This window comes from Camelus bactrianus, chromosome 13 (genome assembly GCF_048773025.1).
Source record: "Camelus bactrianus isolate YW-2024 breed Bactrian camel chromosome 13, ASM4877302v1, whole genome shotgun sequence".
In the NCBI taxonomy this organism is placed as follows: Eukaryota; Metazoa; Chordata; class Mammalia; order Artiodactyla; family Camelidae; genus Camelus; species Camelus bactrianus.
The window spans coordinates 64,662,731-64,678,451 of record NC_133551.1 but is presented as its reverse complement, the minus strand read 5'-3'; the positions used below and the strand labels follow the sequence as shown (position 1 = coordinate 64,678,451).

At 57.9% G+C, this 15,721-nt stretch overlaps 1 protein-coding gene across 13 annotated transcripts in view; it reads right to left on the bottom strand.

Annotated features, from left to right (window-relative positions):
- Positions 1–97: 97 nt before the first annotated feature.
- Positions 98–15,721, bottom strand: part of HSPG2 (heparan sulfate proteoglycan 2) — a 98,023-nt gene continuing 82,399 nt past the window's right edge. For 8 of the 13 annotated variants that reach the window (XM_074377227.1, XM_074377228.1, XM_074377235.1 and 5 more), the window contains 28 exons: positions 15,507–15,688; positions 14,751–14,946; positions 14,314–14,493; positions 13,742–14,002; positions 12,314–12,518; positions 11,685–11,782; positions 10,997–11,263; positions 10,140–10,249; positions 9,793–9,940; positions 9,595–9,711; positions 9,210–9,227; positions 8,837–8,948; positions 7,939–8,083; positions 7,751–7,850; positions 7,485–7,594; positions 7,257–7,365; positions 6,412–6,510; positions 5,814–6,035; positions 5,274–5,518; positions 4,746–4,917; positions 4,528–4,650; positions 4,386–4,442; positions 2,608–2,683; positions 2,422–2,500; positions 2,204–2,274; positions 1,922–2,005; positions 1,485–1,588; positions 98–1,334 (listed from right to left, as the gene is read on the bottom strand). In XM_074377227.1, the coding sequence (XP_074233328.1) occupies positions 1,162–1,334; positions 1,485–1,588; positions 1,922–2,005; positions 2,204–2,274; positions 2,422–2,500; positions 2,608–2,683; positions 4,386–4,442; positions 4,528–4,650; positions 4,746–4,917; positions 5,274–5,518; positions 5,814–6,035; positions 6,412–6,510; positions 7,257–7,365; positions 7,485–7,594; positions 7,751–7,850; positions 7,939–8,083; positions 8,837–8,948; positions 9,210–9,227; positions 9,595–9,711; positions 9,793–9,940; positions 10,140–10,249; positions 10,997–11,263; positions 11,685–11,782; positions 12,314–12,518; positions 13,742–14,002; positions 14,314–14,493; positions 14,751–14,946; positions 15,507–15,688 (3,863 nt within the window). In that variant the 3' untranslated portion in view covers positions 98–1,161. The remainder of the gene's footprint in view (positions 1,335–1,484; positions 1,589–1,921; positions 2,006–2,203; positions 2,275–2,421; positions 2,501–2,607; positions 2,684–4,385; positions 4,443–4,527; positions 4,651–4,745; positions 4,918–5,273; positions 5,519–5,813; positions 6,036–6,411; positions 6,511–7,256; positions 7,366–7,484; positions 7,595–7,750; positions 7,851–7,938; positions 8,084–8,836; positions 8,949–9,209; positions 9,228–9,594; positions 9,712–9,792; positions 9,941–10,139; positions 10,250–10,996; positions 11,264–11,684; positions 11,783–12,313; positions 12,519–13,741; positions 14,003–14,313; positions 14,494–14,750; positions 14,947–15,506; positions 15,689–15,721) is intronic. The other 5 variants (XM_074377229.1, XM_074377238.1, XM_074377239.1 and 2 more) reach the window with 3 other exon arrangements.

Below are 15,721 nucleotides of genomic sequence, written 5' to 3'. Positions count from 1 at the left end.
GCCTTGCTTCACTCCCAGACCTCCCTGCTTTGCCCCACCCTGGCCCCCTCTCAGGTACCACAAGTCCAGCCCTAGTAAGAGACACAGGAGACAGCCCTGGCGGGGATAGCACCGTTTATTAAGAAAGATCAAGACAAAGACCACAGGAGGGTCCCTTCTAGGACACAGAGGCCAGGCATCCTGACCCCACATCTGGGGGCTGCTGGTGGGGAGGGCGCTTGCCCCAGCTGGGCCCTCAGGCTCCCACAGATGGGGCAGGGCTGTTATGCCCCCTTCCTGTCCCTCCCAGTCATGAGTCCTGGCTTCCCCCACCCAAGGCACTAACTTTTTCCAACCACCAACGCCCTCCTCCCCCCATGTCCCCTGGGCCTTCACTTCCAGATCAGTGGGGGGACGTGGCCTGGTGTGGGCAGGGAGACCCTCTCAGTGCTGGGCTCTGCCTATAGCAGCTCCGGGTGAGAGTTGGGATGGAGTTTCCCTTGCAGCCCCTGAGGGCAGGGGCCCTGGGTGAGGTGTGGGGTGAGGGGTATGCAGGCCAGGAGGGCTTGGTGGGAGGGGGTGGCTGCCAGGGCCAGGTGGCCCAGTTGGCTAGGTGGAGGTGGCGGGGCTGGGACATGGGCTGGCGGGGGTGGGGGTTGCCTGCCCAGGGGTGAGCTGCCTTTTGCTCCACAGTTGGCACTAAAGAGGTTTTCCAACTCAGAGGAGGGTGGCGAAGGCCACTGCGATGCCCCCTGCTCCAGGTAGCTGGTGAGGTTCCAGGTAGCGGTGAGGCACCAGGCTGTAAGCTGAGGTTGGTTTGTGTAGGAATGAGGGCTGCCCAAGGGCTGAAGAAATGGGCAGCCCGCACTACCGTGGGGGGCTCTACTGGTGGGGGCAGTTCTGAGCCCACTCAGCCATTGCACCTGACCCCAAGTCCTGGTGGCCCTCTGAGGCACCTGCTCCCATCCAACCTGCCCTGCCCAGCGCCTGTGGCTTTGCCCAGGTGTGTCTGTGTGTGGGGGGTGGCGTGCCCACCCTCCAGTCCAGCCCAGGGCAGTAGCAGCAAAGCGTGGCATCGCCTCAGTTTCTTACAAAATATTCATAATAATAATATTAATAATAATATACTTGACGTCATGGGGCTGTGGCGTTGCCCGGGAGTCCGCGTGGGGCAGGTAGCGCCTATGAGGGGCAGGGGCGCGTGTTGGCCCCCGCCTGGGCGCGGTGTTGCAGGTCCAGTGGCTGTGGGGGTGGGGCGCCAGGCCGGGCGGAGTGCAGCACCAGATTCTTGATACAGCCTGTGATGCCCGAGGAGAACCTGCCCCCGGTCAGTGCCGCTACGTCGGCGGCTCCGCCTGCAGGGGAGGGAGAGGATGGGGCCTGTCAGCTCCAGGAGCCCAGGAGGCGAGGATGGCTGTGGGCTTTATCTCTTCGGGAGCCCCATTCCCTCCCTCGCCCGAAAGGTGGGCCCCAGGCCTGCACCGAGGCCCAAGCTCAAGACTTACCGATGTAGATGCTGCCCTTGGTGTTGACCGCCACGTTAGGGCCTGGGGACTGGCCGCTGACCAACTCCTCGCCGTCCAACTGGATGGAGCCTCTCCGGCCCTCTCTACGGTGGAACTGGGTCAGGCCCCTCCACCAGTTCCCCGTCCTTCCCAACCCAGTGAGAGTCCCCTCCCTTTGCTACAGAGACTGCAGACAGAGAAGTCTGCCCCCTGCTCCCTGAGTTCTTTCCTTCCCCTGCTGGATGAGAGATCTGGCCCCACTCCCATGTAGTTCTGTGGAAGTCTGTGCTCTGGCTGGTGGGCTGTCTCCTGACCCTGCCTTCAAGTTCTGTCTCCCCAGAAGTCAGTGCCTGTTCCGCTGTGCATAGTAGGGGGGTGTCCTGTCCCACTCCAGAACTTTGGGCTCCTTGCCCTAGTACCTGGGTGGGCTCCTTTACCTCAGTGCCGTCACCCGATGCCACTCGCCATCATTGATGGGGTCCTCAGAGACAAGGCGGGCCTCCCCACTGCCCAGCTGGTAGCTGCAGTCACACAGGCCCAAGCAGGTGTGAGCATGGGGCAGGACAGGAGCGGGTGTGGGGTGGTGGTGGTGGTGTGTAGCTGGGCACTAGGAGCTGCAGCTTCTTATAGGAGGAGCCGTGGGGTTGACCAGAGGGAAAACCACCGGAAGGTAAGGGGGGCAAGGGAAGGGAGAGGAAGGGTCAGGTGCCAGGACCCACCTGAAGACAAGATGCCCATCCTGAAGCCCCAGACCGATGAAATCTTTGCCTCGTCCAGACTCACCCACCTCCTGCCAGGGAAGCACAGGGTCTCTGGGGCCCCCAGCCTGGAGAGGTGAGGCCCCCGAGAGCTGTGGCCTCCTCCCTCCTCTCTCCCACTTCCCTGGCCATCAGGAGCCTGGAAGCCCTAAGATCCAGGGCCAGACGCCCACACTCACCACACCCTGCCAGAGCAGGAGGCCACTGGCCGTGCTGGTCCGAACCTCCAGCTCGATGGTCTCGGGCACCTCGGGCAGGCTGTTGGCAGGGTGGGGCGGGGGGGTGGGAAGCAGGTGAGCGGGCAGAAGTCCCAGATTTCCCTTCCCCACTCTGGGCCCACACACTGTCCCAACACCTTGTCTCACCTCCTGGAGAAGATGCGGCCAGGGAGAACAAGGAAGCCGTTATCATAGAAATAGGCTCCATACTGCCCGGGGGCATCTGCAGGGGGGTTGGGGGGGTGATAATGAGACACCTGCTCAGCCACATGGAGCATCCATCCCACGTCGATGCCCCTGACCCCCACCTCCACTCCCACCTGTACCACGCGGGGCTCTGAACCTGCCATCCCTGGAGACCCAAGGGGGCTGTGGACAGAATTCAGGGGCCTGTGAACTTGGATGGGAAAACATTACAGTTCTACTCTCACTCACTTCTCCCTGAAGGTTAGCAGTTCCTATGCAGGTAGCCAACAAACTAAAGGAGTAGCAGGGCCCGTGACTCAGTCACCAACTGGGTCACAAGGGCTTATCCTTGTCACATTACGGTAATTGCAAATATTTCAAAACACTGTTTATGCTTATTGCAGTTGTGGGAGCTATTGGGGCCACCACTGCATCTTGTTATTTAATGTGTGGCTAAAGAAGCAAAAAATTGAAAATATTTTGATAACCTTGTTTCCGTATAACTGGTTTCCTTTGAAATCCTATGTATTTTATCCTATGCAGTCAACAGGGTCCAGGTAAGGTGATCAACAATCCCTATTTGCCAGGTTTGTCCTGGTGTTAGCTCTGAAAGTCCCACATTTTGAGAAGCCCTTTAGTCCTGAGCGAAGCGGGGCAGCTGGTCACCTAGGTCAGTGGCAAATAAACGGTTCTGAACCCTTGTGTTTCCTCCATCTTACAGATGAGAAGAAAGGCTCAGGGGTGAGTGACTTGCCCAGGAAGTGGGAAGCCAGGATGGCACCAGGACCTTTTGGTTCCAACATCCATACTGTGTGTGATGCCCACATTCCCAGCCCTACCTGCTCAAATACATCCCACACTAGCGCTGGCCCCTGGGGCCTGGCAGCTACCATGGTAGGGGACACTTTGCCACCCTCCACCAAGTGATGACGATAACAGCTAACAGTTATATGCACCTACTATGTGCCAGTCACTGGGCAGGGAGCTTCACGTCCAGCTACAAACACGATTTTTAATTGGATCCTTGTAACAACCCTATGACTTAGTTATAATGTTAACAAAAGCTAGACCAGACGTTGCTCTAAGCATTAAATACGCTAAATAACTTGACTCTTGTGCATAATTTTATTGAAAGCCTTGTGGAAGGATGTTATGTCTTTCTATTTCATACATGAGGAAACTGAGGCACAGAGAGGTTAAATGACTCACCCAAAGTCATGCACCTAGTAAATGGTGGGGCTAAGATTTGAATCCAGGCTCTTAACCACTACCACTACCTCGTCTATCACATTAGTGATAAATAAGACATATATCTATAAAGCAGTTAGCACTGGGCCACAGGGGCTGTAAATATTCAACATTTTTATCATTATCATTGCTTTTAAACAGATTATGGAATCCTTGAGAATGAGGGTCCTGCCTTATTCATCTTATATTTATTGCTCCCAGGGCAAGGATAGGCACACATACACATTTGTTGATGGAATGCATGAATACAGAGGAGGAAACTGACATCAGAGGGGTTCAAGGTCTGCCCAAGCTCCCCTAGCCAGTAAACACAGGGCAGGACCCAGCTTTGTGGCTGTGCTCTTGTTTATTCAGTCTGTGCCTAGTGAGCTCCTGTTTTGTTTAGAGGCCAGGATGGAGGGTGTGGGATCATTGGAAGAGGAGCTGAGAGACCCAAAGTCTGGGAGGGACAAGCCCCTCAGCTTCTCTGGCTGGTGATAGCAAGGACATACCATTGCCCCCGCTGCCTTCAAGATGCCAGTCGGACTCCGCTATGCCATGTCCAGAGCCTGTGGGGAAAGGCAGGGTCTGCTTGGTGGGCTGTGCCAGCCCCAAGGCCCCAAGAGGGAGGTGGAGAGATGACGGGGAGGCTACCTTGTTGGCAGCGTGGGCCAGAGAAGCCTGGGGGACAGAGGCAGCGGGTGCCCTGGCAGGTGCCCCCATGCAGACAGGGCTCATGGAGCTGGCAGGGGTTCTCCTCGTGCTCACAGAGGTCTCCTGGGAGTCAGGGAAGAGGCGAGTGGGCATAGGCTGGAGCAGCCGCTGACCAGCCTGTGCCCCTCCCTCCCAGGGCCCAGGGCAGGCTCGCTCGCCTTTGAAGCCATCTCGACACAGGCACTGGAACTCATACTCGCCCGCAGGCATGCACGTGGCACCATTCTGGCAAGGCTGGCGCTCACACGGGGAGCTGTCGTAGCACTGCCCGATGCCCTGGCTGCCCAGGAAGCTGTAGGTGAGGTCCAGCCGCTTCCCGTTCACTGACACCTGTGGGCATAGGGACACTGAGGGCTTAAAGAGTGCAAGACGCAGAGGCACAGGTGTGCCAGCAGAAAGAATGCAGCAGAGGACAGCCAGGAACCCAAGTTGGAACTTGAGCATTAATGTGGGACTGTAGGGTGGGGGAGGAGGAACAAAGCTGAGTGCCTACTGTGTGCCAGGAACATCCACCAGGGCAGGCCATCCTCAGTACAAGCCTTCAAAACGGGTGTCAATATCTCCATTTTACAGAATTGGAAACTGAGGCTCATAGGTGAAGCGTCTGGTCCCAAGCGCCTGGGGTTGGCTGCAGGTGGAAGGAAATCACCCCACCCTCCCATTTGTCATCTGGAGCTGCTCCTCACCTCGCCCACACAGCCGCGGAAGTGGGCGCTCACGTTGGTGGCCGGGGGCAGCTGCACGGATGGCTCCACGCCGCCGAGGTAGAGGAGGGTGTTCAGGTTCAGGCCCTGGCTCTTGCCAGGCGAGGAGCGCAGCACAGGGCGCCCGCTGTTCACACGCAGGCTGCCGTCCTTGTTGAGACGCTCTGCAGACACCCGGTGCCAGCGGCCCAGGGCCAGCGGCTCGGAGCTCCGCAGGATGGCCAGCCCTGGGGAGGATACCAGGTGGGGTTGGCCCAAGGATGGCTCCCTGCCCTGCCCCACCCACTACAGGAACCTGAGCAGACAGGGAGGGTTCCTTCAGCCTCCTGGTGTCCCAGGGGAACCTGGGAGGTCTCGGGACTTGCTTAAAGTCACACAGAAAGAGGGAATGTGAAGAACGGGGGACCTGCAGTTGGTCTGAATTAGGAATTCATTCTCCTGTACCTCCTTGGGGAGTGGAGGGCCAAGGGGGTCACAGAGCTGGGCGCCTACCACCCATCTGCATTTGGTGTTGGTGCTCACCTGATCCCAACTCGTAGCGGAACTCCAGGTGGCTGCCAACCATCGCCAGGGACACAAAGTCCTCCACAGGCCCCCTTGGCCCCCCGCTGAATAGCAGGATCCCGTCGGGCACCAGAGGCTTAAACTCGACGTCCAGGCGTAGCTCGTGGTGTGTGTTGGTGAGAGCAGGCAGTGCCAGGTAGGAGCCCGTGCCCGACATGGAGGGGGTGGTCACAGTCACACCTGCAGCAGCCACAGCTCAGCCAGGGCAGTGGGGACGCTGGAGTCCCAGGAGGGCTCCAGCTACTCGCCTTCCTCTGGGGCCCCACTCTCTAGTCCCAGAGGCTCAGGACCAGATGGGCAATGACTGTAGCAGCCCAGAAGCCCCTGCTCCCGGCCCTGCAGATCAGGCTGGATCTCCAATTAGATGGGGTGTCCCTTTGGAGCCCTTGTGTGAAGGATTCAGGCTGGGCAGGAGCTTGGCCAGGTGACTCTGAGGCCCTCTGGCTCTAGAACAATTTTATCATCCATAGGGCCCATCATGGCCTCAGCATGCCCTGTCCAGCTTCCTCTGTCTTTATAGGGATCCCTGGGGGGTCTGAGGCCTGGCTCTGCTCACCTTCCTCACACCTCATCCCTGAGCGGCCCAGGTGGCAGCGGCAGGTGTAGCCTCGGCCGTCGGGCCGGTTCACACAGGTGGCGTCGGGCCCACAGGCCTCTGGGGAACACACAGACAAGTAAGGAGAACGTGGAGGTGGTTTGGGAGAGGATGGGGTTCTGATGCCAAAGCTCTACCCATTATACTCCAGGAGCTTGGGCCAGTGAGGGCCAGGCCAGCCTGAGAACAGGAGACTGGGAGGCGGAATGGATTTGGGCAAGAGTGGCGGGGGGAAGGTACAGCTCAGTGGTAGAATGAAAGCTTAGCATGCATGAAGTCATGGGTTCGATCCCCAGTACCTCTGTTAAATTAATAAATAGTAAATAAGTAAACCTAATTACACCCCCCCCCCAAAAACAAACAAACAAAAAAAGAGTGGGGCCAGAGGAGGCTGAGCAGAGGGACAGCGTGGGGGAAGTGAATGAGTGACTGTCAGTTGTTCTTGAAAGACTAGACCTGTATAACAGTGTGGAGCCATCGAGTACCTGGCTGGCAGGTAGTGGGGTGAGTGCCTTGGTAAAGTGGTAGATACTGAGGAGCAGTGATTACGGCAGGGCGGGTGCCTGGGTGCAGTGATGGGGGGATGAGTGCTTGGGTAGCAGAGATGTGAGGTAGAGTGAGTTATCAAGATGGCAGTGACGGAAGTCAGAATCCAGGAAGAGTGGTAAGTGCTTGGGTAAGACCAATGAAATGCAGACGGTACAGTCAGCAGCGGAGGTGGGGGTGGATATGAAGGGGTAGCAGTTGGCAGAGGGAAGTACCTGGCGGTGGCAGTGCTTGGGAGGAAGGGAGGGTGGGGTACACACCTGGGTGGCAGTGCAGGGCCTGCGAGTGTTCACAGCGGCTCCCGGTGAAGCCAGCTGGGCAGATACACACGTAGCTGCTGCTCTCTGAGTCCTGGCACAGGCCCCCGTTCTGCAAAGTAACCCCAGAAATCAGGCTGAGACTCTGTCCTTCCCCACTCCCCACTGGGCCCTGCCATGACTGAGGGCAGTGGCTTGGGCAGCCAGGTGATGTGTGCTGCGTGGGGTTACCTGGCAGGGCCGGTCCCGACAGGTGGGGCAGTGGGAGATGCCGTGCGCTGTAAGGTTGAGGTCATGGAAGATGATCTCCTCGCCTTGGATGCGCAGTTCCCGGACACAGCCTGGATGGGGCGGGCAGACAGGATGAGCCAAGGCAGGGTGCTGGGAGGCCTGCCTAGCCCCAGCCCACACACTATGGTGCCCTCCCCAGTGCCCAGGGGCTCTGCCAGCCAGCCAGGTTAGGTTTGGCCAGGGCTGAAGGTAGGGAGGAGGCTCACCTACGAAGCCGCTGCTCAGGCCTGCTTTGGGGATGGCGCCGTAGTCGGGATAGCCACCCAGGTAGAGCTCCTCATTCAGGTCCAGGCCCTGGAACTTACCCTGGGGAGTGGGGAAGTCAGGAATGGCAGACAGAGGCTGGGTGGCAGTGGGGAGGGGCTAGAAATAGGGGGACAGAGCTGGGTCTCACCTGGGAGGTCCCATTGACTGGAGCCAGGCTGCCCACGATCAAGGATCCCTGGGTGAGGCTGCGCAGCAGGGTCACCGTGTGGAACTGGCCCAATGCCAACGGTGTGGGGTGGCGAATGGTGGCCATGCCAGAGCCTGCATCAAACCTGCTCCATGGGGAAGGGGGTGGGAGGGCCAGGGCAGGAGAGACAAGATATGGGGTTTATAGGAAGGGCTGGGAAGGGGGCCCAGGCTGGACAAAGGTGTCGTCACCATTCCCTGCAGTCCTGCTCCTGTTTCTGTTCCTGCCTTGTCCTCTCGCCCCACCACCACCCCCAGCTCACCTCATCCCTGCCTCTCCCCATGTCACCTTCTCTCCCCACACCCTTTCCCTGGGAGCTTGTCCAGAGCGGACCCTGGGGCTCCAAGTGCCCCTGGCTCCAGGCCCTGCAGCCTAGCACCTGGCCTCACTGTTCCTCTAAGCACCCCTCCCTCTGAGATCACCTTGCTTCTTTCCTTCTTTGTTTACAGCTGGTCTCCCCCAACTAGACTATACTTTCCCACAAGAGCCAGGACTTGATCTGTTTTGTTTATCTCTGTATCAGTGCCTGGCACATAAATGAATAAATGAATGAATGAATGAATGAATGAACGAATCCTGGCCCACCCTGGAAGGATGCTCTCGGCCTCACTGAGTATTTCTGCGGCAGTTCTGTGCAAGTCTGAGGCTGCTTCCTCCTCCTCTTGGCTGTGCTGACTCCCGTAGAACGGTGGTCACGGAGGGTAACTGCCACCTCTCCTCCATCTTCCAGAACCTCCTCCATGTGACTCAGCCCAGGGTGGCATGTGCCTGACTAAAATCCTGCAGTCTAGTCCCCCAGCCCTGCTTCCCCTATAAACGGGAAGGACAAGGGTCTCACCGGAACTCGGGCCTTCCGCCCACAAGGCCGAAGGAGATGAAGTCGGGCTGCCTGCTTGCCAGGTTGGTGGGGCTCCCCGGGATCTGCTTCTGCCCATTGTACAGCAGCATCCCTGGGCGGGCACAGCTGTGTTAGGGCCTCCCGTCCAGCTATGGGCTCCCCGTCTGCCCAGCCCCGGCATGAATGACCCAAGCTTGTGAGCCTGACCCCTCGCTGACTCCTGTCCCTCCCCTGACACACCCCACACAGCCAGGGCCTTCCTGCTTTCAGGATGGGGACCTATTAGAAGGGCTGTGTTGAGAGCCCCTAGGAAGAAACTGCTTCACTTACACTGTAGGGTCTACCTGAAGGAGGAGAGGGAGCAGAGACTCACCCGAGTAGAGAAGGAGGCCTGGACAGTGAAAGTCAGAGACCCGTAAGAGGTGGGAGGAGACAGATGAGAGAGAGAGAAAGGAGGAAAGGGTGAGAGATGGGGGAATAGGAAGGAGGAAGGAGCAGAGACAGGAAAGGGAGATGGGCCAGGAGGCCTTGGGTTGGCTGCATTGATGGCAGAAGGGCCAGGAGGAGGCTTGGGCGGGGATGGAGAAGGGAGGAGGCAGGAGAGAACCATAAGGGGAGGCCCGGCAGGCCTGGGGGTGCTGGGACAGGGAAGGCTGAGCAGGTGGGGAGGACTGGGGGCTCCCAGGGCTCACACCATGAAGGCAGTTACTCAGAGACCCCCGGCTCTGGGCAACCCCATCAGCTCCTCTCCTGCTCACCATCTGCTGAGTCAGGCCGGAAGGTGATCTTGATCTCAAACTTCCTGTAGGCATCCTTGATGGTGGGCAGTGGCAGGAAGGAGTGAGGGGTTTGGGTGAAGTAGGGCACCACCCGCTCTGCCAGCAGAAAGCACAGTTTAGGACGACGCCCGTGAGGCTGTGGGCAGGGCATGTCAATCCCAGTGGGTGAGTTCTCACCTGGCACCTGCAGATGGGCGAAGGCTTTGACCTTGCCTTGGCGGTTGGTGGCAGTGCAGACGTAGGTGCCTGCATCCTGGGGTCGGACTGAGGGCAGCAGCAGCATGTTGTCCTCCAGGCGGCTGTCAGGCGGCAGGTTCCCATCCAGCTGCAGACACACCCGCACATTGGACCACGGCCTTGGCCCTCACCTCCACGGGGCTTGTCTCCCATCTCCGCCTTGGCCCACCCTCAAACATGGAGCTTATACTCTGTGCCAAGCCTAGGCCAGGTCCCAGGGGCCACCGAGTTGGTAGACCTGGTCCCTGCCCCTCGGGCATGCCTGTGATCCCTTGCCCAGCAGTTACCTTGGTCCAGGTGATGTCAGGAGTAGGGTAGCCAGAGGCCATGCAGGGGAAGACGGCTGCAGAACCAGCAGGCACACGGACCTCTGGGGGCGTAGAGATCTGGGGCAAGGCTGAGGGGGAGAAGGAGACACAGGCCATCAACCTGATGACAGCCACCATTTGTGAGCCCAGTTTGTGCCCTGACTCATTTAATCATCACACCATCTCTGGAAGGGAGGCACTCTGTCCCCATTTCACAGATGAGGAAACTGTGGCTTAGAGGGAAAAGTAGCTGTTCATTCCTGGTTGCACAAGTGGGACCGGGCAGAGCCAGGGCTCAGGGACAGGTCCATTTGACTCCACAGACTGAGACTCTTCAACACACCTGGGTAGAAATCTGTATAGCTCTTTGGAGATCTGAGAAGAGGGTACCTGGACAGTGTGGATAAGTTTGGGGGCAAGTCATAGGGCTTGGCGTGAAAAGGAATAGCCTTTGAAGAACACACAGATGGTGTCTGCTGGGCATCATCCGTTGCCCTGTTTTACTCTTTTATGTCTGTTTTGTGTTTGTATTTGTGCTGTCTTTGCCATCATACTGGGCTGTAGGTCTCCCTCATCAGAGCAGGTGCTGCAGTAGGTGAGGACTACACATCTGGTTTCCTCTCAATGCCGCACGGCATAGCTTTTCCCTGCAAGTTCCAGCTGCTCCCAGAGGAACGCTCACCTCTATCCCCCGCTGCCCCTGCTTGTTATGCAACCTGCCCCTTAAACACAAAACTGAAAATCTCCAAAAGTGGGGAGGAAGACCAGAGCAGGCAAGGCAGGAGAGGGTGGTGTGAGCAGCCTCCACCACGCTTCTTGTCCCCACCGGCCCTCACCTTGCACGAGTAGCAGCACGTGAGACTGGGTAGTGCCGGCGGTGTTGGTGGCGGTGCAGCGGTACTGTCCCGCGTCGGCCAGCTCCACGTGGGCGATCCTGACGACGCCTCCGCTCTGCACGATGCCAGGCCGCAGGCGCCCTCCGACTTTGCTCCATGTCACCTGAGGCTTGGGGTCACCCAGGGCCAGGCACTCGAACTCCACGGCATGGCCGACCACCACGGTCTGCACGGAGGTCCGGATGTTGATGAGCACGGAGGGCAGAGCTGGGGGAGGACGCAGGCAGAGTGGAGTGAGGCCAGCCTGCTGCAGGCCTGGGCTCAGAGAGGCTGAAAACTGCCCTGGAAAAGCGGAGCCCTGGAGCCCGAGGCATTCATCACTTCACTCGCTTTTTTGTGCATTCGCCCATGAGCACATGCACTCGTTTGTTCCCGTTTATTCATTACTCCCTTGTGCACCCACCGTCATTCCTCATTGGTTTGTCTGAGTGCCCACTCATTCTGCCTGGCTCCCTTCTTCCTCCCTCCCTTGTGAAATTTGTCAAGCCTCCTTACTCTAAGCTAGACACAAGCAAGATAAAATTGAATAATTCTCTTTATTCCTACGCATTTAAGAGGTTTCTTCGGGAAGATGTGTCTTTTATCTTTGTCCCCTGCTCTTAGCAGAAGCCTGTAGCCACCCTCCTACCTTGGACAACCAGCTGGGCACTGGCTTGGGCCTGTCCCCAGGGTCCATGGGCCTGGCAAACATACGTCCCTTGGCAGCTCTGGTCCAAGTTCTGGATTCTGTAAAGAAAAAATAGTAAGACATCAGTGAGTAAAAATAATTGGTGAAAATACTTTTTAATTGTGTCAGACAGAGTTAAAAGCCACCAGAGATCAGTACACGATGTAAACTTCTAGTCTCCCCTCAAAACCATGGAGGATAGGTAGGCAGGGTGAGTGTCACCACAACCATTTTAGACCAAAACTGAATCATGGTCTAGAGCTCAAGACCACACAGTTACCGAGCAGCACAGCTGAGCTCCAGGCCGCGTACCCGGCCTGTGTATACATCTGGCTTCAGAGCCTATTCTCTTTTCTTTAACAATCATGTGAATATGGGCCACTGATTACTGAAGGCCGTCCACGCACACAGCACTGTGCTAAGTGCTTTAGGTAATCTCACGTTGGTCTCATATAACCCACTGTAAAGCTGAGAACACTGAGGCTCAGGGGGGTGAGGTGACTTGCCCAGGGATATCCTTTCATGCTAAGCCCTACTATGTGCCTTGGGCTGGAGCGCCCGAGTTCAGTTCTGCCCCCATCCCCACTCACCGGAGCACCCCATCGTGCACACTGTGGCCAGGAGGCAGCTGACCCCCTTCCTTGAACCAACGGAGTTGGGTGCCCTGGTCGCTGGGCACGACGCAGTGGAACTCGACACTGGCCCCTATGCTCTTGGTCTCCAGCTGAGGCGTGACCTGAATGGTGGGTGTGGATCCTGCTGGGATGGGTGTGGCGGGGAGAGAGCCGGAGGGGCCTGTGGGAACAGGTATGAAGGTGTGTGTGTGTGTGTGTGTGTGTGTGATATCCCCGATGCCGATGCCCCTCCAGGGCTCAGAGAACCCCCATCCTAACATGCCGGGGATGTTCTTCCCCTGTTAACCTCTCTGACCAGGGGAAAAATACCTCTCATTGGTAGGTTCATTCATTTGCTCAAGTCATTCCATCAGCACAAATAAGAGTCTGTGGAGTGCTGGGCTGTGCGTTTACAAGCCCCCGGCCTTGGGGAGGGGAGGGCAGTCCAAGGTGCAAGCAGGAGGGGTCAGTCTTGGAAAGATTTAGACATTTAAAGGAAGGACAGCAAAGGCTATTCTGGTGCTAGTCTAAAATAGGATGGTCCCAGGTGAAGGCGCCTGCCTGTCCTGGTGCGGGGGGTGGGGTGGAGGGGAGGGTAGATCGGACGCGTATTTTCACCATTTACCAAGTGCCTACTATGTGCCACAGGCTCTACCTACGTGTACCTTTCTAAGTCAGCCTGTGTGTTGGTGTTGTTCTCTCTACTTCACAGATAAACAAACTGAGGCTTGAGGTTCACTGACTTGGCCAAGGTTGCACAATTGTCAAGTGACTGAGCTATGCACTGAATCTGGGTTCCAAGAGCCCAGGTTCTTGAGCGCTGGGCTACATGCTTTTCTGCTTCTAGAATTTGGGGCCCATCAGCACTTGCTGGGCTTTGTCATTGATGGAGGAATCCACAGAGATGCTAGATTCTCTGGAGATCCACTGAAACCCTGGGCGTGTGGGGGTGGGAGCTGCCCCGTCACACATTCATTGTTGTCACTGTCCAGCATTTACACAGCCCATTCTGGGTCCTGCTGTGGACAAGCCAGGGGCTGCTGAGATGACTGGGTCCAGGCTCTGCCCTGAGCATCCTCAGTCTGGCAGGTGAGGTGGGCTGGGGTACTTATGTAAACATAGCCTCTGGCAATGTGAGGTCAATGCCAAGGAAGGGATGCAGCAACGAGAGCTGGAGTTGTTGAGAACCCAGTGATAGGGGCTCTCCCTGGAGGAGGCAGGTCTACCTCGGGCCTGGGAGAACGGGGAAAGGAAGACATTCCAGCTGCGGTAATGGAGGGAGGTCATCGTGCTCCCAGTGGGGGTCCTCAGGTCCCAGTTGCCGGGTAAGTAAAGGGCTCAGACAAGGGCTTAGTGGAAAACTGACTGACCTCCTTTTGCCCAGCCTGAGCTGGGGCTGCTCACCTTGGACGAGCACCTGGGCGAAGGCTTCAGCTGAGCCCACCTTGTTGGTGACCTGGCAGCGGTAGCGGCCTGAGTCCTCAGGGGCAGCAGACTCAAAGAGCAGCAGCTCGTTCCTGGCAGTTGCCCTCCCAGGGAGGCTGCCACCCACACGGCTCCACTGGAAGGTGAGTGGGGGTGTCCCATGAGCCAGGCACTGGAGTTGCACCGTCTCCCCTGCCCGCACCGAGGCGTGCTCCGGGACTGTGGTGGCATATGGCGGGCCTGGGGTGGGGGGGACACAGAGGTCAGTGTGGCAAAGAGCAGAGGTCAAGATGGGAGCAGGTGTTGGGGCCTGCGACTTGCCAAAGGACCAGGGAAGCTGAATGGTGAGCCCAGAGGACTGGGGAAGAGGGAAGCGAAGGTCCGAGGAGGGGGTGTGGGTTTCAGGTTAGGGCAGGCTCTGGGGGCCTGAAGTTCATGGGGCCCTCGGAATGGGGTCTTTGGGGTTCAGTCCAGGGTGCAGCCTGGTTGGGGGGCTCAGCCTCCATGCAGTGCAGAAAGGGTAGCCCAAAGAAGGTGGATGAGTGCCTTACTTTCTACATGCAGGGCGATGGTGGCCTCAGCGTGCCCGACAGGGCTAGTGGCGTTGCAGATGTACTGGCCCGAGTCCTGCTGGGCTACCCGCGGGATGATCAGCGTGTCACCTTCCAGCTGGTGCTGCCAGGGCAGCGGGGAGCGAAGCTTGGACCAGTGGATGGTGGGCGTGGGGCTGCCTGTGGCGTGGAGTGGCAGATGGCAGAGGTCAGTGGACTGGCCCAGTGACCAGCTGGGGCTGAGGATGGTCAGCGAGGGACCTGGATGAACTTGCTCCTTCATGGGGGCACTACACGGGCACCACAGCGATCACTAGGAGACGCCAGCAAGAAAGCCCCTCCCCAAGCGTGACATCACCTTCAGATCTCCTGTGTCTAAATTCAGGCCCTAGGGCACGGCTGCTCTGCCTGCCCTGCATGCTAGCCCCCGTCCACACCTGTGGCTGAGCAGCGCAGGGTGGCCGTGTGTCCAGCCTCCACAGTCAGCTCGGCTTCTTCAACCTGGACCTGGGGGGCGCCTGGGGCCACAATGCCTGTGTCCACAATCACTTCCACCCGCTTCTGTGCTGTGCCCAGTGCATTCTGAGCTAGGCACACATAGGTGCCTGCATCTGATGGTTTGGCTGATGAAATCTGGAAGAAAGTGAGGATGCTGGTTACTGGGTCCCTGAGAAGGGATCTTGGCATCAGCCCCCAGCTCTGGCTTGGATTTACCTCTTTCTTCCAACTTTCTCTTTGTTTTCAACTTTTCTATTTGACTAGCTGCTTGAATGCTCACACTCAAGACATCCCATTAGTCCATCCATCCACTTGTCCATCAACTCATCCACCCATTCATCCACCCATCTACCCACCCATCTATCCACCCATCCATCCATACCCACCAACCCAACCATCCATCATCCACACATCTACTCATCTACCCACCCATCCACCTATCCACCCACCAACCTACTCACTCAACCACCCATCCTACCCATACCTTCTTCCACCTTCCTTCTTTCTTCCTGACAGTCTCCCAATCTACCCATCATCCACCTATTCCATCCTTCCCTTTCTCTCTTCATCCATTTATCACCCAACTGCCGATCTGCCAATCTTTCCTCCAAACATCTGGTGAAGGATGGGCCCTGACTGGGCCTCAGACCCAGAGGTGAGACCTGGCCTCTGGCCAGGGGAAGGCCGTGCCTCACCTGCAGCACTGTATGGCTGTCCAGGTGCCCGTACGCCCGCTGCTCCAAGTGGGTTGGGGTGCCAGTCCGGGTCCAGCGAGCAGAAGAGCGGGGCTCCCCCGCACTGACACACTCCAGGGCGACAGATTTTCCCACTTTCACCCGCACAGGGCCCTCGGGGAGCACCGACACTGTAGGGGGCCCTGCCCAGAGGAAGGACACAGCTAATGCGTATG